Genomic DNA, 26,167 nt, shown 5'->3' with positions numbered 1-26,167 from the left:
TCTGGTTATAAGGGACAAAAAGGAAGGAAGCAGCAATTGAAGGACACACGACAGTGAGGCAATAATGGGTGCTGGTTAAGGGCCACTGGCCCAAACATCTGGAAAACCCACCCTTTTCAGGATTAGATGGTTGATGCATGTAACACCAAAATAGGAGAAAGAAAAATACATTCACATTGTTGGAAATGACAGACAATGAAGACATATTACACATCTATTACATCTACTGTTAAGAGTTAATAGAACACATTTGCTTTATTTGTGGGCCATCATAAAGTTTTGACTCCTTTGTGTTCATTTAATTGTCACTCTATTTGTGTTTCATGTCAACAATGTCTCAGATTAAGCTGAAGCCTAAGCTGCAACCTTGTTACCAGGCATTCACACACATATGGTGACACAGCAACTAATTAATTAGTCACAAACTGACAGCACAAGGATTAATCAGCTTTGCAACTTGAAACACAGCCAAGAGACGTGGACGCACATCTGACAAACACATCTACAGCTTTTGATGTATTTTTTATTATTACTCCCAGAGTTGTCAGTCAGTTGACTTATATCTCTTTATGTTGGTCACAGTGTTTCTGATTGAAAATCACCTACAGTATACAAGTATTAAAGGATTAGGCTCAAGTTTGAGCTTTAAACAAAATTGCAATAGGATTAAATCAGGATAGACTTCAAAAGGAGGACTTTTCCCTGTGTTCGCTGTAGGTAAGGGAAAAAAAAGTGCTCAGAGTGATAGTATAAATCCAGTGTGACTGCATTTCCCATCATCAGGCTAATCTTTTTTTGTGTGTTGTGGTATATTTTGCTCAAATATAGACTGGTATTGCAATCATTATACCACACATCAGCTTATAAGTCCAATTCTTTATTAATTCACTTATTTATTCCTGATCTTTTTTGAGCAGGGAAAAAGGTAGGTTTGCATCAGCACCTGTGCTTTGTTATCTGTGAGTCAGAACACAATGTGCAACTAGAATAGAAAAAAGGCGTGCAGTGACTCAAGTGTACAAAAGCTCCAATGGCATGAGCTGAAGTCATTGTTTTTCTTTATGGATACTTCACTAAATCACACTTGCATTGTTAAGAATGCAACTGATAGGCCTGGAGAACTACAATTATGGCAATCCTGTAGCGATTCTAAGGAAAAGCTCAACACTTGTTGAAATAAATGATTTATTTGCTTTCATGGTAAGAATAAAAAGAAACACTTGACACCACTACTTGTATCTTGCTCGGTTAGCTTTATATTGCCTGACACATACAGTATAGGAGCCCAGCCCAAAGGCTCAAAACTGGAGATAATAGGTAATATGATTCCAAAATTCAATATTAGAATATTACACACCCACTTAAGATGGATTTTAATGTCATTCTATCACCATTCCAGTTTTGGATTCAATTTAAATTACTTTTCCTGAATACAAAGATACAAACAGTGTCATGCAAATCCTCACTTTACCCTACATTACAATGCAACCGAGTCCTGCTTATTGGAAGCTTTGTCATTGTGGCATCCTTTTCCCTACTGCATCAGTATGCATGCACATAAATTCTGCCAAGTCACAGTACACACAGAGACCTATTGACTGGCCTTGTAACTTGACACACAAGCACACACAGAAAGAGTTGATGATGATGTAGTTGATGATCAAACTGTGGAAGAGAGACATCAAAAGATGTGCAAGAGGGTAGAAAAAAGAAAAGACAGGGAAGAAGGAAGATAAGTGAAAGGGTAAGAAAAAAATGTAATATGATGAACAGACAGAAGAATTAGATCAAGAGAAAGAAAGAAAAATGTTTGATCACACAAAGAGGCTGCAGACGCCTGCTAGTCAGTTTTAACTCCCTTTTAAAAACATATACACACTCCTCCTTGTCACCCACAGCCAAGCAGACCAGCAGAAAGAAGCACGCCCTAAAGCTGTGATGCCATTGGCCGGCAATGATGTCATTGTTCCCTGTAGGTTCGGCAGTAAGCTGTGCAATTGGCTGACTGAGGCAGACAGTAGGAGAGCACTGCTGAGGTATCAGTTCCATTCATCCAAAGGCTGAAAAGAAACGTGTGCGTGTGTTTGTGGTTGTGACCACTCCCCAATGAGGCACAGCTATTAGGGCTGTGTCCATCATTCAGAGTCAGACATTACCTGCTGGGATGCTCCCTAATGGAAGCTTTCTCTCACACGCACACACAATGAAATTTCACTACAATGCACACGATCAAATATGCATGTAATCAAGCATGCGCACACTCACAGACACACAAACACACAGTGGATGGGGGTTGGGAGGGTTGAGATGGGTGTTGTCTCCCTGTTGTTACCGGACTGTTGTCATGGTGATGCAGATGGAGCTTTTACTGCTGGCTGGGACTCTCACTTTGCAATAAAAATGCACACACATGGACACGCACTCTAACACCACTTTTCATTGATGCTTGCACATGCACTCCCTTTAAGAGCAGCCTCGCCTCTGTCACAGCTTTCAGGGAAACAAAAAAAAAAAAAAAAATACAGGAAACTGAAAGGGACTTTCTTCAAGTGTGGAAGAGTGCTTGTGTGTGTGTGTGTGTGTGTATGAAAGTCTTATGTTTAAACACTCCCGTGAGAAACTCCACAACAGATCCTCCAAGAAATGCTCATGAGACATTAGCCTCTTGTATCCTGTTACAACGCGCTGCACATTGTCTCTTCCTCTCTCTCTCTCCCCATTACATTTCCATACCACCCACACCTTCCATCCCTCACCCCTGATACCCCTTTTATAGAGAATGATGTCACCCATGGGCTTGTAATTGCCAGCGTAACTGCTGGAATTTCTGCCAAGACTTCACGTGTGAACAAAAGATGCAAGCCAGCCTTAATTTTCATATGCTGTAGATGTAAATGAATGAATCCAGCATGCACATTACCGATACCACACATGCTGAAAGCCACTTAACCAAGCATAATAACACACTTCTAAGATGTCCTGATATAAAAAATAATTGTCTTGCTGGGGGATGTTATTTGCCTGTGCCATGTCCATTATTCTCTTTTATCTGGACACTTGTATTACTTCCTTATTGCATTCAGGAAGCATAATAAGTGCTGTCTACAGCTATATCAACACAGCCTCTTCATCTGTCTCTCTGCTTAAACTAATCACCTTTGCTAAAACCGAATCATTATGGTTATGCCTAAGTTGCAGATGTTCCAGCACGTGATCTGTGTGTCCACACTGCATTAATTCAATTTTACTGGCAGGAGTGTTACTCTGATCTGTCTAATTTGAAATGTAATTATGTTCAAAAAGCTAAAAACTGCTTAAGTATCTGTATCTGATTCACATTAACACCCCAGTCTGCTTCATTAGTAACTAAAAGAAAAATATTATCAGCACCTTAGCGGAATCTTAAATCTCTTATTGTGTATCTGCAGCTTGTTCACTTGTCGACACAAGACACACACACACACACACACACACACAAAAAAACAAAAAAACAAACCTACCCAAAAACAAGACAGTTGCAGCAATAATGTGTCAATCTAGGCATGCCTGCTTAAGCATGTACTGACTATCTGCTCCTGTGTGAGCGCGTGTGCAGATGAAAGCGATAGGGCGCTCGTTCGCCGGCATTCTCAGCTGCTCTCTGCAAATCACCCAGAGACGCTTTAATGGCCTCGGGTCTTTTCATAAAGGAAAATGATGCATTAAAATCTCCGCAGAGGTCCAGGGCCTTCTGTAACTCAAACACACGCTACCCAGTGGGATTTATTAGAAATTAGAGCAAAACGCTACAAAGGCACGGGGAGCTGCAAGACCTTCACCGAAAAAGAGGAAAAAAAATTCTCCCAGAGAAAATTCGTTTGCGTTTAACAATAAGCCTAAATCAGTGAATGAATCATTGGAAAATTAAGCTTCAGAATAGGGCTACTTAATATGCTAGAATTACTACTCAAACATTCTTTTACATATTTGACAATATTGCAGAAAACATGTGGAAAACCCAAACGTCCAAGTAGGAGGGACTCCTTCATTCAGTTGGATTTGTCTAATGTGCTCTTTGGATTGGGTGTATATAGACTTAAAGATCAAAAATCCCAGAAAGCACATTCTTTTTAATAAAAATGAATTTTTTGTGATTTTGTGATCTGATTTTGTGGTCAAGTTTACTCATTCACCAAAAGAACACTCTCACCATTATCAGCATGACCTCAACGTCTGCGTAGGCGCCGTCTTCCAGACTGCACTTATTGTATGTCATTTCAAACCAGAAGGCACTACTTTTTGTATGAAACAATGGAAATTAAAGCTTGTGCGCACAACTCGCCCATGCCAGAATGGCTATTTGTTTCATTTGGTAGAACTGAGTCTTTAAAGCTGCAGCAGCCTAAGATCCAAAAGCCTCTGCATTCTCCGAGGTCAGAAGAGGTCAAAGATGAAGAGAGCAAACAATTGGCAACCTCCTGCCCCAAATCCCTTCACTATGCCACACTCCCTCTCAGCTGTGTTTTTCCCAGCATCTGTGAGCTTTGAATGCGTATGCGCGGATCTGCAGGCATGTGTGATTTCCTTGGTGAGACGCTGGTGAGGGTTGATTTTCAGCATCCATTTCACTTCGAAAAGTTTGTTTCCAAAAACCAACAGTTTCCATCAATCATCCTAAAACTCAACATTAGAACTTGTAAATGAATGAAGACACAAGGACTTGGAGATGGCGAGAGAACAGTGTATTATTCTCAATCAGTGGTGAACAAAGTGACTGCACATACATAAACTCTAAAGCTAATGGGCAATGCAATCAACCTAGAGTTCAGTCTGTAATTAATCTCTTATGTTCACAGTGAGAAGGTTTTCCCAATAAGATCATTTCTCTTCATTTAGTGGCGCGTCCATGCTTTTTTTAGCATCCATTCCTCTCTTAATATAATCATCCTTTTTTAAACTTTGTGAGGATGCAGCAACCTCAGTGGCTAGAAAATGAAGCCAGTAAACAAGTGCCAAACCTGGAGTTCTTCAAATGGACACTAGGCTACAGAAGCACAAAGGCGCCCATGTTAAAATGCCCAGAAAACTAAACACTGAGCAGTGTTTAATTGACACTTGCAGGTTGAAGCATTTAGAAATGTAAGTAAATGTTCTTTTTCAATGGAAAATTTAAGCAAAACTAATCTAACTACCTAACATTTTGGTTAAATAATAACTAAAATAATTTAACCTTGCAACTCTTCAGGAGCTCCACAACACCGTCACATAACGAAACTGAAAAATATTTCCTACCTGAGATGCTGTATCTTGAGTCAAGCTTTGAAACAAGCTGCTTAAAGTGCTGCTTTTCCACCATGTAACAGCATGAGTCATTTCCATCTGCTGTTTGCTCTTCCTGTCACACAGATTGGAGCACTCCAGCGACTTTTGGTGGAGCCATTCGTTTACATTTGGATCGCACGTCTCCAGCTGCTAGCATCTCCTCCTACGTATCACGGTTGCACTTCATTTTGCTGTGTTTTTGCTTCGAGTGGTGAAACGAGTTTGTCGTTTCCACCTTATGCAAGAACAGTTTTCTCACGTATTTTGAAAAGTACCGTGCTTTTTTGGAAAGTAGCTCGCTTTTTAGATACTAAAACATTGGATACGCCTCATGCTCTCATGCCTGGGCTTATCTTGTTATTCCACGCACTATAATATCACATCTTAACATTTTTATATCACATAAAAACGTATACAGCTATTATCGCTAACGATATTAGACTGCACAATCCTAACTGGATGTGAATTGTTATTCAACTTCTAGATTCAAATTTTAACACACTACGGACGGACAAGCGCCTGTTTTTATGCGTTGTCGTTAGCAACAACGACGGTAAAACCATCGCGTGTCCGCTTGTTTATTTTCCCACATAAACCTTTCAGAATAAAGCTCAAGATCCTGTTGAGACTTTTCAAAATAAACTAAATCACGTGAAAGAGTATGCAGAGAGTTTACGGATGAGAAGCAAAAAAAAGAGCCGTCAGGTGCTAAAAAATAAACCCTAGACTCAAACTTTAGAACGGGCTTTTCCCCGCAGCACGCCGTGTAATAAATACTCACAAAGAAAACGGCGGCCGTTACAACTTATGTCTAAAAATCTATAGTATCATGCATCAGTTAAAACATTTGATCTGGGTACACAACGCCCAGCTGGAAACACTTCACGCAAGTCGAGCTGCCCGAGATTCACAGAAATTGTACAATTTTTTGTGATTTATATCGTTATCGGACAACAGATGTCTTCTATCGGAATATGAGATTTTGGTCATATCGCACAGCCCTACTACCACCCCTAGCTCCTCCCACACATAGATTTTTGCTTCTGCATCCACCTCTTATAGACAATGGTTTCTATTATCTGGTGTGTTTTACCAAGCTCTCCATATGTAGATCCAAACATCTGAAGAAATAAAACAACCTGTGACTTCAAAGTCTGTAGAGGCAACGGCACTAAATGATGTAAAAACTTGAATGCAAATATTCATGTTATTACTTTAAGTCCTCCACCGTATATGTTTAAAGAGAAGAGAAAAAATATATAATAATGAGCCAAAGGGCACTTTATTTTCACATGCAGCCAGGTATTCTTCAGAATAATCTCTTCTCCGTCATCGCCTGTTTAAAAAGCCCAGACTGTAATTGAATGCATCGGAGCATTTACCACAGGTTTATGTTCTTATGTTATTTTATTTTAGAGCTTTCTTCTATCATGTCAGGAAAGAGCAGACGATTACATGCAGCACTGAGCCAGAAAGCTCTATGATCCTGGCCTGCAGCTTCAAGTCACGATATGAAGAGACCATTTCCTTTTTTGCATTTTCACTTGTTTGAACAGTGAGTATGTTATGAGTCTGAGTCTGCATAACCACAGAGTTTCTGAAGATACATTTTTTACTAGACAGTCTGTATTATGCACACAGATATCACTGATCACATTCATGCATATTACAGTACTGCTGAAACGAATGCCTTTACGTGACTGCCTGTAGGTCTAAGACTGATCACATTCAGAGCTGAGCATTTAATTTGTACAATCAACCTTGTAAACAGTTTACCGTTATTAGATAAGATGCTCAGTGAACCAACTGTCAGTACATATGTAAATCCACACTTCATCCCTTTACAAATGGAAGCGCTTGTTCTATCTTTTTGAGTAACCTGCCTGACAGTGACCTGGAGCTGGAAAACCACTTAACTTTCTGTGCTTTATCTGACGTCCTAAGCCAAAATGAAGATTTAAGGGTCGCCCGAGCACAATGTATCAGAGGGACAAATTACTGCTGAAGAAATTAAATACTTGTGGACTCATGCTGTTAAAGCAAACTCAACACTTTCCAAATCAGTTTCACAGTAAGAGGCTTTAAGCACAAATGCATTAAGTCCGCAGTTTGGCTTTGGCTGCTGAAAGTTGAGTAACAGCATAATTAAATGCTGGTTAGGGGATGCAGGTATTTTGCTTTTTATTTTATGGATTTTTTTTTTTTTTGCCTTTATTGGATTGATGCAGTGGAGGAATAGACAGGAAATGGACAAGGAAATTAAATGCACCAAAGGCCTGACCAGTCGGACAGTCAGATTAGTTGGAAGTCAAAGACTTCCAGACTTCACTGTGCAGAAAAGTGACGTTCTATAGAGGACTAAGAACAAACTTAGTAGAAATTTGGTCATAAAACACTTGAGTTGCATTCAAGGGAACCACTAACAGCACATTTGTATTAATCGACTGATCAACACCGTTCCTCTGCCGCCACCCCCCAGCCCCCTCCTTATGTTATATGTGTACTTGTACTCTTAATGTAGCTGAAACTGAATAATAAAGTATATAAAGTGAGAATTAGCAGTTAGAGTACATCCCTTCTTTAACAGTTCTCCCGCAGAGCAGAGCACTTTCTACTGAATCCAACTGTGCAATCATTTTCTATAGTGCAGCAAGTCTTTGACTTACTGTAAGCATATTTAAATTTATATTTATGCCTTCTTGACAAAAATTTTGAGCAGTCACACTAAAAAAAATAGCTTTCCTTTTAAAGGAGCAAAGATAGAGGAAGGTTTTGTAAAGCCTGTAAGGAGATAAGACGGATAGATAAGGATCCAAAGCACTGACAATGTTATCTTTTCTTGTCTCCTACCAATAGAGGGGGGTCCTTAAAACTGTACTATAGTCTCATCTTTCCCTCCCAAAACTGGCAGCTGTATTTTTTAACACAAATAGTGTTTTTGAGAGACTAATCTGAAGCCCTTTTGGAAAGGAAAAACAATATGCAATGAATATAATGAGTAAATGCTCAAAGGTTTTATTTAGGAAGACAACAGCTATTTCTTTGACTGTATTAGGGGTTTATCATTCATTCCTACTTAATGTGTTAGTTTGAGCCATAAAAACTCAATAAACCAAAAACATTTGCAAGTATTAAACAGTTTTTATAGAGCTAACTGCTCTAAATAATTGCTGATCAATTACGTTGGCTTAAACTATGCTTTCTGTTCAGCTAATGCCCAAACAATATTGTTTCATCATCTCTACTATGAAGCAATAACTAAGCGGACACACACAAACATGGAGTCATGCAGACGTGAAACACACGTACGTAGCTGACACACACACACACACACACACACAGGCAGCCTTGCTCCTCATTAGTGCCAAAAACATCACAGCACTCTAATGAGGATATGGGCTCTGAAACAAGGCAATTTAAGCAGACACACACACGCACACAGCTGCCCTTCACACTGCCTGCCTGCAGGGTGTGACAGGCAGGCACGCCAAAAGAGGATTTGTGGTGAATAGCTTTGGGGAGGAGGGCGAGAGGGAGAGAGAGATAGGAGGAGTGGAGAAGAGGGGATTACATGGTGAATATTTCAATACTAAAACATACCAATTGGTTTGGGCTCCGTTTCTGGCTTGGACAGATACACACACTCAGAGTCGCACACATACACACACACATAAAGGCATTAACAGGGCCATATCTTCTACAGCTAGCTTAGCAATGACTAGTCAGGGACTGGGGTGATGGGTAAAGCTAATATGAAACAGAGGACCCCCTGGGGATCTGACTCACAAAATGATTACTGGTAAACCTGCTCTGACAGAGCGAGTTGACCAAAACCAACCAAGGGCTTCCTACCAATTTAAGACAACGTCATCTGTCATGCACGAGGAGATTTTTGTTTCTTTCAAGCTAATAAAGTCAAAGCAGAGACTGTGTAGCGATATGACCATCATATAGAGGACTTAAAAGGGACAGTGCTACTAGGTTCAACCTCGGTTATTAAATTTTGAGCTCCTCCTGGGAATGTAGACAATACATGGACACGACATTACAGAAGGGATTCCAATGCAATAACGCTGGCTAGTTTAATATTTAAGATCTATTTGTAGCAGGATTTCTAGAAAAATCCATCTGCAGTAGGTCATAAATGTACTGTTTCATCAACATTTTCTATTGTTGCTTTGAATTACTTAATTAGTTTGACAAATAAATAAAAAACCCCGGTCAAGTTCTGACAGTCCCTAAACCCTGATGACATTCTCCAAAAAAAAGAAAAAGAAATTAGGCCAACTCTTATTGAATCTAATCTAAACTCTCAAAGTTAATTGTGGTCTTTTTGAAGAAAAGAAACAGTAACTTTTGGTATAGACTCTATGCAAAAAGAATTGTTTTTTAAAAAGTGTAAACAAACTACCAGATTTTCACATATGCATCGCCTTATTCTGGCCTAAATCTCTAGATCAATGAGTATCAGTTTGCTGAAAACTGGTTCTCTCTGCCCATGGGACTGGATGGCAGGGAGGTGGCATGAACCACGGCTGGAGGTTGACAGATACAGTTCCAGATACGGTAAAGCTGCAGGAATGCTAAAGGACAGAGAAAACGGCTGCTGGCTGGCATGATGGCTGCCACATGCTGTCAGGTCAGCAGGGAATGAGGCTACAGAGGCGAGTGAGATACAATTGGTGGACTGGGGGGGTTGGGACGCTAGACAAAAAGGATTAGCTTTAAAAACAATCAAAGTAGAGGAAAAGATCATTCTGTGTATTTACATGTCCGTGCATCTGTTTATGAATTCAAGTTTTTTCCATGTGTGCATTAGTGTGCATGTGTGTGTCTTTTTCTGGAGGTTCAAACCACTGCAAGAGTCCAGCAGGCAGTTATATTGTCCCAGTTACAGAGACGCGCTGGAAGCACTGGGCACATAATGAATACAATGGTTAAGCTGCATGCCTGTGTGTATGAATGTGTGTGTGTTCATACTGCAGTCTAGACCAGGGGATCAAGTGTAATCTCCCTTCACTGATACAGCTGATGAGCTGAGGTCACAGAACACCGTCACTGTGTTAACATCATTTCGGTGCGTCAGCCGCACAACAATGTACTGTTATTAATTAATTCATAAATTACTCTAAGAGATGATTATAGTATATGACCCTTTTGGCTGCAATTATGCTTTTAAAACTTGGCTGAGAAGTATTAACATTAAAACTTTCCAAAGTTTCCCCTGATTCTCCTGAATCCAGTGCATTGGGTAAGCTACATTCAGTGGTTGAAGACAGTTATTGTGACCGTGTGCAACAATTTTGTAATCTTGTTGCATTTAAAATGTTTGCTTCGAAGATGGGGAGCAGGTCTGTAACCACTCACAGTCAGTTACCATCCTCAAAGTGACTTTGTTGTGTCAAGAAGGCGATGGCTTCAGTTTGCAAATGAATGGGGTCAAGCTGGCGATTGCGTGCAGTCTTTTTGTGATAATACAGCGATTAAGTGTGATAAATTTGTGAAAATCTAAACTCGCCATCTACAAACACAGTTATTAACATTAAATAGAAATTAACTACTTATATTCAGAGTCCAGCCTCATAGATTTGAAACGGAAATTCAGAAATTCCTCAACAAAGAGCAACGTACTTGCTGCAGGATGGCGATTAAACTGCACAATAACACAGGCACTCAGCAACCATGCTTTTTACATAGAAATATAACTAGAAGGCAGTCCTCTATTGCAAAGAAGTTCCACTCTTTGGCACAGACTGACTAACACTGATTGCAGTGAGTTTGCATTTTGCAAATCTTCACCAATCTGTCTGACGGTGATTGCCAGTCCGAGTCTGATCACAACCTGCATGGCGTCAGGTTGCGACCTGTGTGGTCACCTTACTATTGAAAGTGGTCACCAACAGGTTATGGTTTTGCACGATCAATTTCCAGCCTACAAGTTGGCTACTGCAACTCCTTTAAATCAGTCCCTGGCAGTGTATTTGCCGGGTAACCACCAATGTTTCCTAGTCGCAATGAGATTGCTGTCCTAGTTTTACTCAAGTGTAACTGACAAGATATGAAGACTGATTGTGTAGCTGACTTACACTTACTTCGACAAGTGTAAATGTGTTCTGACATCATTCTTCATCTCATCTATGAGCTTTTTGGTTCATTACTGTATATCTGGGTTGTCTCTGGGTTTAAAAGAAAGTACAATACTCTCAGTTTTTGCCTTTTTTCTTTTTGTTATTTCTTGCTATTAATGAGCACTGGTGAAGCCAAAACCAGTCTGTATTTATTACCGGTAGCGCAAATATACACCGTAAATAATTACTTTACAAGCATGTTGAAAATACTGAATAACATACTTATTTGTCATTATGGAAAAAAAGCACAACTGTTGCTAGATTTTAACCATGAATTTTACATAAAAATATATCTGTGTCTTTTCTTGACATGGATTCTATAACAAATCATTTTGCTGAGAAGTAAATAAAAAGTACAGAATAAGTGTTTTAGTATTGCTTGTTACACTGTAATTACCTGGTAAAATTACATATTCAAACCACCAGTTAATTCTCACTCAAAGTACCATAAATGACATAACAGCAGTGAATGTCATATTCATCAAGCAGAGCGCTTCAGCTTTTAGGGACATAAAGCACCAAGAGAAGAGATATCACAGCATTAGTGGGTCCTCTAATGGCTTCACACACCAGTGAAACAATCACTTTGGTTTTTATTTATTCATTTATTTATTTATTTCATAATGGAAGATCACCAGTTGCAAGTATCTAACACAAAAGGTGTAACAAGTGCAAATAATCTAACAAATGAACCCCTGGAGGGAAAGAAAAAGAAGCAGTGTGGTGTTGAAGCGCACAGGTAATGATTGAAGCCTTGAGCTCTCTGTCGCACACAGTTTGGGTTACGTGACACGCAGTATTGTGTTTGACAGTCTATGTTTAATTGGAATGGATTGGGGAATCAATATCAGTCTATAGACAAAAATCACAGTGCTTGTAAACAAAGTTGAGTTGCTGTGAATGTTTCTTTTGTTTTTTCTTACATTAGAAAGCGCCCACTTAACGCTAACTGTTCAACGACTGCTAATTAATTTACCCCCCACTCGCACACACTTAGCCCCACCAAAACCACCACTACACAGGAGCCTCATGACAGATTTAATTAAAATAACTTCATTACTCTGAGCTCTGAATCACTTCACTCTAAACAAAAGCAGATGCCTCAAAGAAAAAACTAGAAGGAAAAAAGCCAACAATCTCTACGTGTGTGTCTTTCTCTAAGACGGACATATGTATTAAATGCAAAAAGACAACCAAAGTAATCCAGGATGAAGACTCTCTCAGCTAGATGTGACACTGACAAAATGTCCTGCTGCCAGAGACAAGGTGGGACAAGTCAACGCTTAACGTGGGGATTAGCCTGCTTAAACACAGCGAGTTGTAAACAACTCTGCATCCTTCCTGTTCATTGTAAAGGCATAATTATATCAGCACAGTTGGCTGCAAACACATGTAGCAGGGAGAAGAGAAGAGAAGAGCCACTTCAGTCCAGCTCAGTATTACAACTTCAGGCAATAACATTCTTTTGTACCCTAAAGTCTGTCATTTCCCATCATCTCATCCATTGCTGTTATTTTCTTCTTCTATTACTCCTGTCATGTGAAAGCCTTGTTATTCCCACTCTGAACATCCTTGCCCCAGTAGATCCCAAAAAGCATCACTACCCACTCCTCCCGAACTGAGCTGTTAGTTTGTTTTCCTTTAAAAAGTTGAAATTTTGAAACAACAAGCTTTTCGCCAATGATCATCGAATATCAAGCATCACTAATGGAAGTACAGACACAAACACAAATATACCGCTGGTGTCATTTTGTCCAGGAATAAGGTCAGATATTGGGTTTCCAGCAGCAAGACTAAATTAGACCAAAGTACAACTGATACCGTAGAATACTGTACCGCACACACTTTCCCTCTCTGCCTCCCATACACAACCATGCAAAGTGCAAACGCATATTCCCATGGTTTCTTTCTCAAAGCCACGCACACAAACCCTTGTCCTCCCTCACCAGCTCCCTCTAACTCACTCCGCACATTGTTTTCACACAGTCTATCTGACACCCAAGTACTGTACAAAGTCTATGATATCATCAGACTGCCAACTACCAGGCAGGCTGACATTACCAGCTGCCGGGACAGAAGAGGAGCCAGCAGTCAGCACACCTCCCACAAATATACAGAAGCGTGAACCTTCACAAACACACACATGCATACACACATGCATACACAAATGCACAAAATACAAGGAAACTTGGACCGTATACTGCACATATGCAGAGTATTAAACAGTAAAAGCACAACACACACACAAATGCTCACTCACCTGCACCTGCATGAAGGATCCCCGATAGAAGCAGCATGCTGCAGCCGAGAGGGCACTCCACAGACTACACCTCTCCGTCATGGTGGGCACACACCTCTGCTACCTTCTCTCAAACCTCACTCTTTTTTCTTCTTCTTCTTCTTCTACTACTTCACCTCTCCCTTTTCTGTCTCACTCTCTCTTCCCCACCTGGGGTGTCCAATCTAAACACCAGCCCTTGGGTTAAGCCTGTCCCACCCCTGCCTGCCTCTCTGTCTGGCTAACAGCCACTCAACATAGTGCCACCACTACAAAAAAACAGAAAAGAAAGAAAAACAGGCTACAAGCTAAAAACGCTAACACCAAAGCTGCAGCTTGCATGCAGCTGCCTGTGACAACATCAGCTATTACCTACGAGCGAGCTGCTAACAGCTGGTACTGATAACAGCCAGTGATATTACAGCTCCTGACATCTTCGCTGCTTCTGCCTTGCACCGGCTTCTCTCGCTTCTGCTCTCGCTTCTCTCCCTCTCACTGCACTTGCTGCACTTCACGCGGCTGCTAGGGATTACCTCATTGCTTGCTGATGAAAGGAGTGTGGGTGGGGGGAGGGTGGACCAGTGGGAGAGAGGGTTGGATGGAAGGAGGGAGGGAGAGAAGAGGGGAGGGGGTTGAACGCTAGGAGGCACAAGCAGAGAGGAAGGCAGAAACCCCACCCACCCTCCTGATGACCCCCGCTCCAGGGCTGAGACAATGCTGACAGGGGGGGTGGGAGAGTGGTGGGGGGTGGAGGAGATGACGAAGGGAGTGAAACAGAGAGAAAGTAAGGAAAAGATGGGGAGGAGAGAAAGAAAAGATAATTAAGAGATGAGATGATGAATGAAGAAGATGAGGGTGCAAGGAGGGTGAGAAGAGTACGTGTGCAGCCTCCCAAAGGAATCTAACCTTTCTTTTGCCATGAAAGACACCCGACAAGACCGCACCCCCTCCACAAATGCTTGAATGCACACTCACACCTTTTATTCCACCTACATTTTCACATGCCACTATATGTTACTATAGCAGCCTCCAAAACGCATTGGCTTCCCGTGGTGAAATAACATTGGCAGAAATCTTCCCGTGCATGTGTGTGTGTGTGTGTGTGTGTGTGTGTGTGTGTGTGTGTGTTGCAGGATATAATGATGTGTCTCTACAAAGCCATGCAGACTGCAGCTAGACAGCTCATTACGGGCTGAAACACACAGGCAGGTGTTTCAAGGATAACATGGTGTGATTTTCACCGGCCCATTTCACATGGAGGCACACATAAACACACGCGCACATACCGGCAGGGAGATGTCAGGAGGGGTGGGGCTCTGTCTCCAGAGGCCCGAGTGAGTGACATCATTGAGGACGCCTCGCCATGGAAACACTGCCAGAGCCTTGACAGCATCCAAAATTCTGACACTGCATTTAGTCAGGTCCGCACCAATGCAGGAAAGCGAGAGGCGGATACAGGAGAGAGAAAGCGGCTGAGAAGGAGAGCGACATGCTCCTTCTTTTCACTTTGTCATCTGAGGTCATCTTTCGCCCCACTAACACAAACATACACACAGAATCGGATGATACCAGTAATCACCTTTCTAATCTGCCTCCTGAATGCACGTTAGTAGGTCACAGCCAGAGACAAAGAGCCTGAACGATAAGGAGCTACAAGACACAGGACGGATTCATTAACTGCAACGTCTCCTCTTAACGTAATCTCAAACCATACAGTGCTGGATTAGACAGATTACACAGCGGGGACACAAATAATCTCATAAGAGGGGGGCCTTGTGCCTTTCTATTCTCAATCCTCTGTAATACCATGGCAAAACAATCATAACATACATCATGTTACATCTGCCACACATGTGGGAGAAAAAAAAATCTACAATTTGATGCATGGAGAGAGTTTATCATTAAATGTGTCAGAATTAGGGTGTATTAGACTAGCCTGAAGCCACTCCACAAACTGATATTTATATTTAAATATGTATCTTTGGTAGTCTGCTTGCTGCTATAATTGTAGCCTGTTTGGCTACCTTTCAATAAGTATTTGGTTCACACAGCTGGTAAAGGAAGACAGCCTGTTATTGTTTTAAAGCAAATTCTGTAAAACTCAAACTTCATCCTTGGATGAATTAATTTTTGTCAAACAAATATCATCTGCTGCAGTGTGGAGCTGCGGCATTTTTTTTCTTCCTTGCTTCATCCTTACTTTGTTCCTGCTACTGCTTCCCCTTAAATCCATCTATCTTTCTTTATATCTCTGCATTGACGAGAAGTGTTTCTGTCAGAAAACGTCTGTCTCATTCCTACATTTTCTTCAAATTCTTGTCAGTTTCTTCTCTGTTGCTCTCACTGTCATCCATTCATTGAACCTTTCTCTTTTCAGTGCTTCTGCATCAGTCATCTCCTTCTCTCTAGGCTCTGTCAAATCCAGCATTTCTCCAACTGCTCTTGTCACCGTACTCCTCCCCTCATCTCTCCTGCCTTCTTATCCTTGTGATCAATAGCCTAACCTCAGACTTCCAGGCTTTTCTTCCTTCTGATCCTTCCCGGCCTATTCTCTCTCCTGTCCTTCCCCTCTCCTCCACACCATGATCCTTCCACTTTCCCCTCCTTTCAGTCCTCTATCTCTGCATCTCCTCTCTTGGTTGGAGGCGGTCTTCAGTTAAATATTAATTAGTGAGCCCCATCCCGCAGGCTGATAGGGAACACAATGGAGAATCCCTGCATGTGCCTGCAAGCATCACACTAATGAAAGTGTGTGTGAATGTGGAGAGACACACAAGGATATGAAGTGTGTGCATGTGTATGTACTTGCTCAACTATGCTTATGAGGACTGGTGTGATTTTGTTTAAGTAAGGACATTTTTGGCCTCACTTTCATTGAATGTCCTCACAAAGATAGCGATACAAGCACGTGAGTGTGTTTGCTTGTAAGGGAATAGAGGAAAATATTTTTATGAAAACGTGTGTGAAATAAAAAGATCTACTGAGGGTAGATCAAGAATATTAGCGAAAGCACATCTTTATGTGTGTGTGTGTGTGTGTGTTTGTGCCTGGCTCCACTGGGGGTTAGCCAGGTACAGCTAATGAACTGCAGGTCTGATTGTCATCAGTGTGTTTTCACAGGACAGAACTGGTTAATCCGTATCGAACCACAGATATGCGTTTCAAAGCCTGCAATAATGATACAAAGAGAGAAAGAGGTCTGTTGGGAATGCTGTGCCTCCATCCACACAAAGGCCTTGAAAAATATTAATTTAAGTGTTAAACAGTGCAATTAAAACCCCACTCGCTTTAATCACATTAAAATGACTACACTTTACACAAATTGGTTGCTGTAGCAACTAGACACATCTTAGTCAAAAATTAAACACTGTGTAATACCATCAAGACAAGTATCTCTGCTTCATGGTGACCTTAAAAAAAGAGTGGATAAAGTTGTGGGAATACTTGAGAATGCACTGGTCATGTAGTAATTTTTTCTCTCTCAGAGGCTGCAGTTTCTGAGGTAGTAAAAAATGATGTTGTTTACACCAGTGTAGTAAAAGTATAACCAGATGGAAATATAATTACTGTCGTGGTCTGGCCTCCCCAGACTCTAGACTTCAACAATTTTTGAAGCAGTGAGGGATCATCTTCACAGACAACAGAGGCAGCAAAAATCCAAAGAAGCAAACTGAATGTCCTTAAAGGAGACTGGATAACTATTCCTGACGACTACTTAAAGAAATTATAACAACGCTTGCCTAAGAAAGTTCAGGTGCTGTTGAAGAATAAAGGTGGTCATACCAAATACTGACTTTCAAGCTTGTTAGAATTGTACAAACTCTGTTTTTCACTTTATCTGCTGTATTTCCATGCATGTTTGCATGTGTCTCAATAAATTGCTGCATGTGCAAATTTTCCCTCCAAAGCATTAAAAAAAAGAGGATTGCCTAAAAGCTTTTGTTCATAACTGTACTACTTCACTACTTTGGTTTATATCCAAATGGCAGCAAAAACACTTTCCATAAATGTCCCCTGTGCGCTGTTTAGTGCTAATTAGCAAATGTTAGCATGCTAAACAAAGACACTATATGTATATTATCTATCAACATCATCGATGTGAGGATGTTAGCGTAGCATTTAATATTCAGAAATGTTACAGTTTTATTAAAAATAAAAATAAAATATTGAATTGTTTATTTACTTTAATGAAATGTATTTCCCAAATTATATCATGACTACCTCTACATTGCCTTTCTAGAAGCCATAATAACTGTTCATATCACAACATACTGAAATATACAACTATACTCTGATAGCAATATGATAGACCAATCTTGGGTTATAATATATATGCCTACCCATATATCAATCTTGCTTCTGTTTATAACTGTAAGGACATTTACAAGAATACACTAAATGCTATTTTAGTTTCTAATGCATTTATTTCTATACAGATATGAAAATCCAAAATCTGCTGGAAAGGGACAATGGTGGTGGAAGCTTTGAGATTTCAATTTGTAGTCTGCTTGGTCATAGAACTTGGACTACAATCTTTTGCAGGTTAGGGTTATGTGTAATTAAACAATCCTTGTCCTGAAATGCAATCTTGAAACCACTGGCTATGGCAAGAGAGCAGCCATAAACAGCTTCTTCGACCTCATAAGAAATTTTTAAAAAATGGCCGTTGATTGAGAGGCTAAATCAGTGGATTAGATAATGGTTTTCCAGTTTTGATAAAAAAAATAATAAGAATTTAGCATTGGAGGACTCTTAAAATGAGTCTATTTTGCTCCTTCACAGCTCATGTTTTGTATTCTTGAAATAATATAAATAGCAAAAAAATTTTAAGGTCAGCCTTTACCATTGTAACCGTGTATATACATGACAAATATTGAAAAGCACAATAGTTCCACTTTAAACAGGCTGGCTTACATAATGCATATCTGAACTCTTGCAATCACAAAAGACTCAGAGTTGCTTTTTCATTACAGAAAGTGAAGCTTTCTGCACGAGTGTATTCTGTCTGTTATAAAAAAGGGATAGTAAACGAACACTTTTCAGGGGTGTGTTACCAGCCCTGATGGTTTTCACCCACTCCCATTTGCAGAGGCGCCACATTAATTCAATCTAATGTAATAGTCACACATACACACACACGGGCACACTCGTCCATGCCCCCACAGGGCACTGCCTTAATTTAATCAGACAGCACAAAGACTCACACAGACTTTAGAAATTTAAACCATTCGCATAATCAAACATGTAGTAAGGCGCATACACACAGCTGAGCCCCTTCGCACGTGCACACACAGATTCATTTTAAGAGTCCTGTTGCAAACATATGTTAATAAACCTCATATGAACCAGCTCACCTCCGCCTCTTTTGTCAAAGTACAACCAAACCACAAAACAGGAGAGGAGACAAAGCACAGGCTGGGTCACAGGCAAAAATAAACACACAATCATAAAGACAGTAACCACACGTTCACTTAATGGGCACAAAAACAAACTCACACTGAAGCTAAACGTTTTTGATTTTTTCTTAATAAAACAGTGTTGTCTGGTCTATTTACTGACCAACTATAAACCATTTGAAGACACTTATTACTTCTCTCATTAAAAGTCCAAAACCAAAATCAGTCTATGTACTGCTTGACCAACCATGTGTCGCCATGAAAAATAGATGATATTGGGTATTATGGATATTTTATGATAAAATTGAAAAGATGAAGTGCTTGTCTTGAATGCTTTTGGGGTTTTCTCACTGATTGCTTATTTTCTTTCTCACATCAGATTGGTTTGTATGCCTTTCTCTGCTACAATTTGTCTCATTTTCACTTTATGTGCGATCCTGTGTTTGCATGTGTCTGTGTGCAAATGAATGTAAACGTGTGTGAGCGGGCACATGTGAAAACACCTCCCACACCCCCCTCAGAGATAGTCATTGGCTCCGTCTCTCACATTATAACACGGAACAGTGAGGCCAACTCCTGATTTAAACATCAGCTGTCATAAATGTTTCAGAGAAATGGAAGGAGATGGAGGGATTGCTGGCAGCTTTCAAGGACTGGGTGGGACAGTGGGTGATGGTGGTGGGGAGAAAGAAACAAACTTGGGTTATAAAGCATTGCAAGGGTTTTAAATTGGGAAAACTGGCACAAGTTGATCATATATCAGACTTTTTACAAACTTGGTGTGAATAACACACTCATGAGGCACCCTGTGTTTTATATGACCACATCATAAACAGCAACCTTTTCTAGGCGGTAATTGTAGAGTTTATGCAGTGAAGCCATGGCTTATTTCAAGGCACACTTCTCTAGCTGTAATGAACAGTGTTTCATAGTGGATGCAGGACATGTGGCCTGAAATTAAACTGGAGCTCTAACATATAATTTATAAAAATGTGAGGGCTTCATCTAATCTAACCTTCTAGAAAAAGAATGGAGGCTCTATTTCAGAAAGCCAGTGACCATGAAATTATATTTGTGCCTGCCTGTGAAAATATTTTCATTTCAATTTTGAGTTGATTGGATGTAGTTTGGATTTTGCTTTTAGCAGACCATTGTGGGTCTGTTAAAGCTGTCAGTGGATGCTTGTTTAAAGTGTCTGTCACCATCAATACATAACATTCATGGTCATTTTTCGGCACGGTACTGGACAATAACATGAAGAATCACAATGAAAGAATGCAGAATTAAAAGTATAACAAAGTATAAGGTTGAAGAAATGTTTTGTGAGTTGAAAAACTCAGTAACTAAAATAGTTTTGTCACAACAACTAAAAGACAGGCCAGTAGCCATAAATAGAACAATGCTTTGTTTGGGTTTTGAGCCTGGTTCTGCTTCCCGTTAAAAGGGAGTTTTTCCTTCCCAATGTCACAAAAGTGATTTCTAATAGTGGGTCATACGACGCTATGCTCTTCTGTTGTATGTTAGTTGCCCCTTGGGGATAAATGAAGTCTTTCTGATTCTGATTGTTGGGTTTTTCTCTGAATGTATTATTGTAGGATCTACCTTAAAATGTAAGGTGCCTTGAGGTGACTTTTGTTGTGATTTGGAATTCTATAAATACAATTTAAACTGAATTACAAATGAAGTGATCACATTTTTACAATAGTTGTACTGCTAAGCTTAATGTTTTTTTTAATGATCTAAGTTTGTTTTAGTTAAGTTTAAGATACTGACATATGCACATAATTTACACACACACACACACACACACACACACACACACACACACACACAAATGTTTGGTTTCCAACATTTTAGAAAAAAAGGTCATTTCTAACTGTAGGTAATTTGTCAGGCCTGTGAAATCTGAACATATTTGTTTTACAGAAGGAACACGGGTCAAGGTCATAGGAGAATACTTTTACTGCCTGGCTCTGATGTACAATCAATAAAAAAACAGATCCCAAGAGCCCAGCAGCTTATTTGACTCTCTCTTTCTATTTTTCTTCCTTCTACCTCCCTTTTCAACCCTACCTTCTTATTCTCACTTCCACTTTGATCTCAGCTGATCTCATGCTATGTTTTAAAAAGAAAATGCATGAATCTGTACCATGTTCTCCAAGGTCGTGGAAAAAGCTTCTCACGATCTCTGCTCTTTGAGGAGCTCACACCCAAAGTGGATGGCCCCACCTACTGGCTGCAGCACACAGTGCCGGCTCTAAGGCGCAGACTTCCTCACTCCAAATTCAATTAGCTAAATGGCAGGCTGAATTAGGCTAAATGCAGAGTAAGCCTGCTCAAATGAGCATAGCTGTTGAAAACTGAGGGGCTAATAATCTGCCACAATTACATCTGAGCACTCACATGAAAAAAATATCAAATGTAATCATCTTAATAATCATGCAGTTCAGGAGGAAATTCAACTGCACATTCATGGTGAAAACTGCAACTAATATCTGCTCAAGTGTAAGGTCTTAAATGTGTGTTTGTGACAGAAGAGTATATTAAAAAATATATAATGATAATGGAAAGGTAAAGAGTGAAAAATTATTGGGGCTTTTTGTCTGTGTGTCAAAGGTAGAGATTTTTGAAATGCTTCCTTAGGGCAATTTTAAAATACGCCCAGACACAGAGCAGAAGAATAAACAGCATAATCATAAAAGAAGATTAAAAAAACAGATGCAGACCCACCTGAACATATTCTGATCGGTCCTCTGCTGGCTTCATGTGGCTGAAAAGAGAATAATGAAGAAGGACAAGAGGAGAAAAGAAAGATTAAAGACATAAAATGCTCAGGATTGTAATAACAGGGGGGGAAGCCTATAAACCTTTGATACACACAATCGTGGCTTTGTGTTTGATCTGCTCTTCTAACAGGTGCAGCACATGTTAACACACAAAAGGTCTGCCTGTATTCCCACAACAGCAGCACGCTCTCCAGTGAGTAAAACACTATTGCAGCGCAGCTTCAAGGAAAATAGAGAGATAACAAATCCCACTGAGCATCTAAGGTTGCTAAATATGGAGCTGGCCTCTTAAATCTCAGAGGCACCATAACTCACGCTTTAACACTCATGATGGATCCCTATCATGTGTCAAAACTCACTGTGCTGCAGTCCTGGGAGCCTCAGTGTGGGCACTAGTGTGCAGATACGGTGCAGTGGCAAGCAAAAGGGGCAATTACACTCCCAGACAAGTTTTAAGATCACTCAGCACAGCTCCCACTTGCATGAAGGGTCTCACAGGGCCCAGAGCAAAGCTGTGTTATACATGACTACAGAGAGGTCAGATCAAAGGCCCCTATCATGGTAGTAGGCTTGGGAATGTTAATAGGTCCCACAGTAGAGGAGTGCCACAGTGCCACAGCCACAGTTGCTTCTATGCTTTTAACCCTGATTTTCTTTTTTAATATTGTATAAGTATAGAATATTTTAATGCATAACTATGCATCTGATAACACTAGCGAGAACAAATATTACCCCGGATTTACATAAAATTCAGAAGCAGTAGTCTGTTTTAAATATGTATATGCTCTTTTCCAACACTTTCAAAAAAATCCCACAGCTGTGTATGTGCATGTTTTTGATGTCACGTCTAGTGGAAAAGCCTGAAAAGTTTATAAAGGAGGATGCAACTTAAGGTCCCACTCAGTGCCCTGAAACTGATAATAAAGTGCATAGAAGACTAAAAAGAAAGCTTTTTGAATTCATTAGAGATAATCTGCCTGCAACATTGTACCTCATCTACTGGATAATATACTTCATTAAAACTCAGTTTCACAGTTCTCCTGCTGCTACCTCAAGTTGCCCTCAACTTACTCAAGGATGAGGACAGTGGGTTATGTACTCTATTAAACTGACTTCTCACTTGATAAACACTAGACACGCTGAAAAAAATGTCTTGCTGATGATTTCATTGCGTAGTTCATAAAATCTCAGAAAGTTAGGGAAAAACATCTGCTGTCATGCAACACAATCCAACTGTCTGACCAACAGTCCACAACTAAAGAAAATGACATTGGAAAGCCAGCATCTGTGCTGTTACGAGGATGTATTAGCATACTTGACATGGCTAACTTGCACAGCTGTGATTTGATGAATTGCACTGTTGATGATATAACACATGCTGTCATCTTTTCAGAGACTGTCTTGCTTATTTCAGCTACACAGTGTCAAGGCATATTCCGCATCTATTCAAACAGCATGGCTAAGCAATAAAGTAATCCATGTGCTAAAGTCACCCATCACCTAGTGAAGACGTTTGGCATGTATACCAAACAAAGTGCAGCAAATGTGGCCCCAAACTGCTGAGCAGCTGAAACTTTTTCTCAAGTGAGAATAGGAAACAGTTCTCTTTTTAAAGCTGCAGAAATTTGTCTCGTCAGTTCTGAAACATGCTAAACATGATCCGATTTTAAGGCACTGCATTATCATTTCATTTGCAATTTAAACAGTCTCGACTTATTTGGAAATGAGGTTATCCTGTACTTGTTTTAGATGCAGCCATAACAGCATGAGTGACAACATGAGTAGATGCTGAATGTCCATGTTTTGTTGCTTGAGAGACAATGACACAGAGGACCTGTATCTGCCAGCTGCCCAGAAACAAGATGACAACATTTCATTGTTAGCAGAATCCCAAAGTACCACACACTACCAACACTGAGAATCAACTGAAAAAGGTTTTCCAGTAAAGCTGGGAAATACGAGTAAAGAGCTGCACTGTGGACAGGCCGTGGAAGGGAAATGGACGGTCAGGCTGAGCGATGGAAAGACCTGTGATTTAGGGTTGAACTGACACAGGAGGGAGAACTCTTTGATGTGCCTATACTGAAGTTGGAGTACACTATATAGAGCTGCATTTCCCACGGTCCCTCGGCTAGAACTAACGGGTTGATAGTGCACGCTCACACACACACACGAGCCCCCGCGTGCCAGCATAACCACAGCCAACAAGCACGCGCTCACATACACACGCAGTGCAAATCCCACTCTAACACGAGACACGCACTGACATGCCATGGGAAAGTTACGAGAACATGAGATCGGTTGAAGTCTTAGTACATTTCCCCAAACTCTTCTTCAACTTTTGGCTTTGTTGATAAATTATGAAACGCATGCAATAAGCCCACAAAAATCTTATTTCACTTGGGTTCTTGTGCGTAAGAACAAATCAATGCGAGAAAAAAAAGTCATAAAACTAGGAGTTTCCCAGCAGAATTCAATCGATAAAAAAGAATCGATGTTACCCACAAAAGAATTTAATGAATCCTGTTATATTCCCACTTCACGTGCATCGCTTCGGATAAGTCCTGTCTACAGCAAAGTCTGCACAAAGCGAATTTGCAGTTTAACCCGCAGATCTGCGCCCTCTGGCTTACTCAAAGAACACAACCAGACTAGAGGTGCTCGGCCTTAATTAAGGCTCCCTTCCTCCATCATTTGTTCAGTTTTTCTGTGCTGGAACATGACCATACGCAAGGCTGTGGTATGATTAGTTTATAAAACACAGAATAAATTGGGTAGACCTAGTACATGTAGCAGGTGAACAAATAGCTACAAACACTGTGGTTTTAAAAATGAAAGATATAAAAAAGATCACCTGTAGATGCTGTCAGACTCCTGGTTTTTTGTTTCTGCCCCGTCTGTCGCCTCTCTGGACTCCTCTTTTGGCTCTAAACCATGACCTGCATGCGCCTCATCATTCTCTTTGCTAAGGGGAGGTGACGAGTTCTCTTTCTCGGGGTTCGAGTCTGCACCTGCCTCGGTGACGCCTTGCTTGTCGCAAATCTTTGGCTGAAGTTCTGCGCCGCAGCCATCAGATGGCGGCAGATCTACACTTGAAGATGTAGGCCCAGAGGCGACGTTTGAGGTTTCGGGTTTTTTACTTTCACTATCAGGTTCAAGCAGTGCATGGGGCCGAGTATCAGTGTTAATTACATCCTCAGCCTCTTTGGCATCTTTGAGTCTCAGTGAGCTCTGGTCTCCTGCAGGTCGCTGGCTTTGACTTCTGTTGATCTTGTCTTTAGCCTTCTTACTGCTGCTCGGGCATCCTGGGTACATGAGTGTGAGAGAGAAAGCATGTTATTTAGCATGTTAAATATTTCCCCATATAAGCCCAAAAGTTCAGCCAGCCTGGAGAGATGATGGTAACTTCTGCTGCATTTACCTTTGGCGCTCTTGTCCTTCTTCCTCGTCAGAAGACGTGGTAGCGTGCCCACGTGTGTATAGCTCTCACTGGAGCGGACATAGCTGGCAGTGCGGGGACGCATGGCCCCCAGGTCATCCACAGTCGCCTCAGCAACCGGAGTTAGGACTGTGCAACCATCAGTGTCATCTGCTCCTGCTCCAGACTTTGATTTAGAGGACTTGGAAGGTGATTTCTCAGTGGAGCGGCGAAAACTGAGGTTGGTTAGGCTGCCAAACCATTTGAAACCTTGAGAGAAAGACAATTAAAGAAGAGCGAGTGTTCAGGTTGTGATCTTGGTCGCTTCTTTTTTCATCTAGTCTCCTTTTTTTCTGCTCTTACTTTAAATACACCGTGGAAAAATGCTTGTACCTCAGTCTATGTTAACAAGCATTTATGGTGAGATGCAACTGTTTAAAACAATGAAAGCTCTTTATAGTTGCAAAAGAGATATAAAGATCATTACTGAGGACAAGGCGGGTGTGAGAATTTCAGAATTATAGGACAGTAATGAGACTGGCAGTGGTGATGTCAAGCAGGAATCTCCGTGGACTACGATGTTTGTGGTACTGTGATCTGTGGTGACAGTTGGGAGGAGGTGGAAGAGACCCTGGACAGGTGGAGGTATGCGCTGAAGAGAAGAGAAATGAAAGTCAGGCAGGTGGAAAGGTGAAGCTGCAAGGAGGTGGCAACCATCCAAAGCAAATGACAGTGCACAAGAGAGGTCAAAAGAAGAGAGCGCAGGCTGGGTGGAGTGGGTGGAAACAAGTCTCAGAGGAGATTTGTGAGAGAAGAGTGACATCAAGAGGGAAAAGAAAGGTTTACAAGATGGTAGTGAG

The 26,167-nt window shown here is 40.8% G+C and overlaps 1 protein-coding gene across 3 annotated transcripts in view; it reads right to left on the bottom strand.

Annotated features, from left to right (window-relative positions):
* sh2d3ca (SH2 domain containing 3Ca) overlaps positions 1 to 26,167 on the bottom strand; it is a 55,371-nt gene that overhangs the window by 27,262 nt on the left and 1,942 nt on the right. For 2 of the 3 annotated variants that reach the window (XM_005729277.1, XM_005729278.1), the window contains exons 2-4: positions 25,311 to 25,577; positions 24,744 to 25,194; positions 21,834 to 21,873 (exon numbers count right to left, since the gene is read on the bottom strand). In XM_005729277.1, coding sequence (XP_005729334.1) covers positions 21,834 to 21,873; positions 24,744 to 25,194; positions 25,311 to 25,577 — 758 coding nt within the window. Of the gene's footprint in view, positions 1 to 13,689; positions 14,265 to 21,833; positions 21,874 to 24,743; positions 25,195 to 25,310; positions 25,578 to 26,167 lie in introns of those variants that run through there. The other variant, XM_005729279.1, reaches the window with a different exon arrangement.

This window comes from Pundamilia nyererei, unplaced genomic scaffold (genome assembly GCF_000239375.1).
Source record: "Pundamilia nyererei isolate P.nyererei 1_Seehausen unplaced genomic scaffold, PunNye1.0 scaffold00032, whole genome shotgun sequence".
In the NCBI taxonomy this organism is placed as follows: Eukaryota; Metazoa; Chordata; class Actinopteri; order Cichliformes; family Cichlidae; genus Pundamilia; species Pundamilia nyererei.
This window is presented reverse-complemented; position numbering and strand designations above follow the sequence as displayed.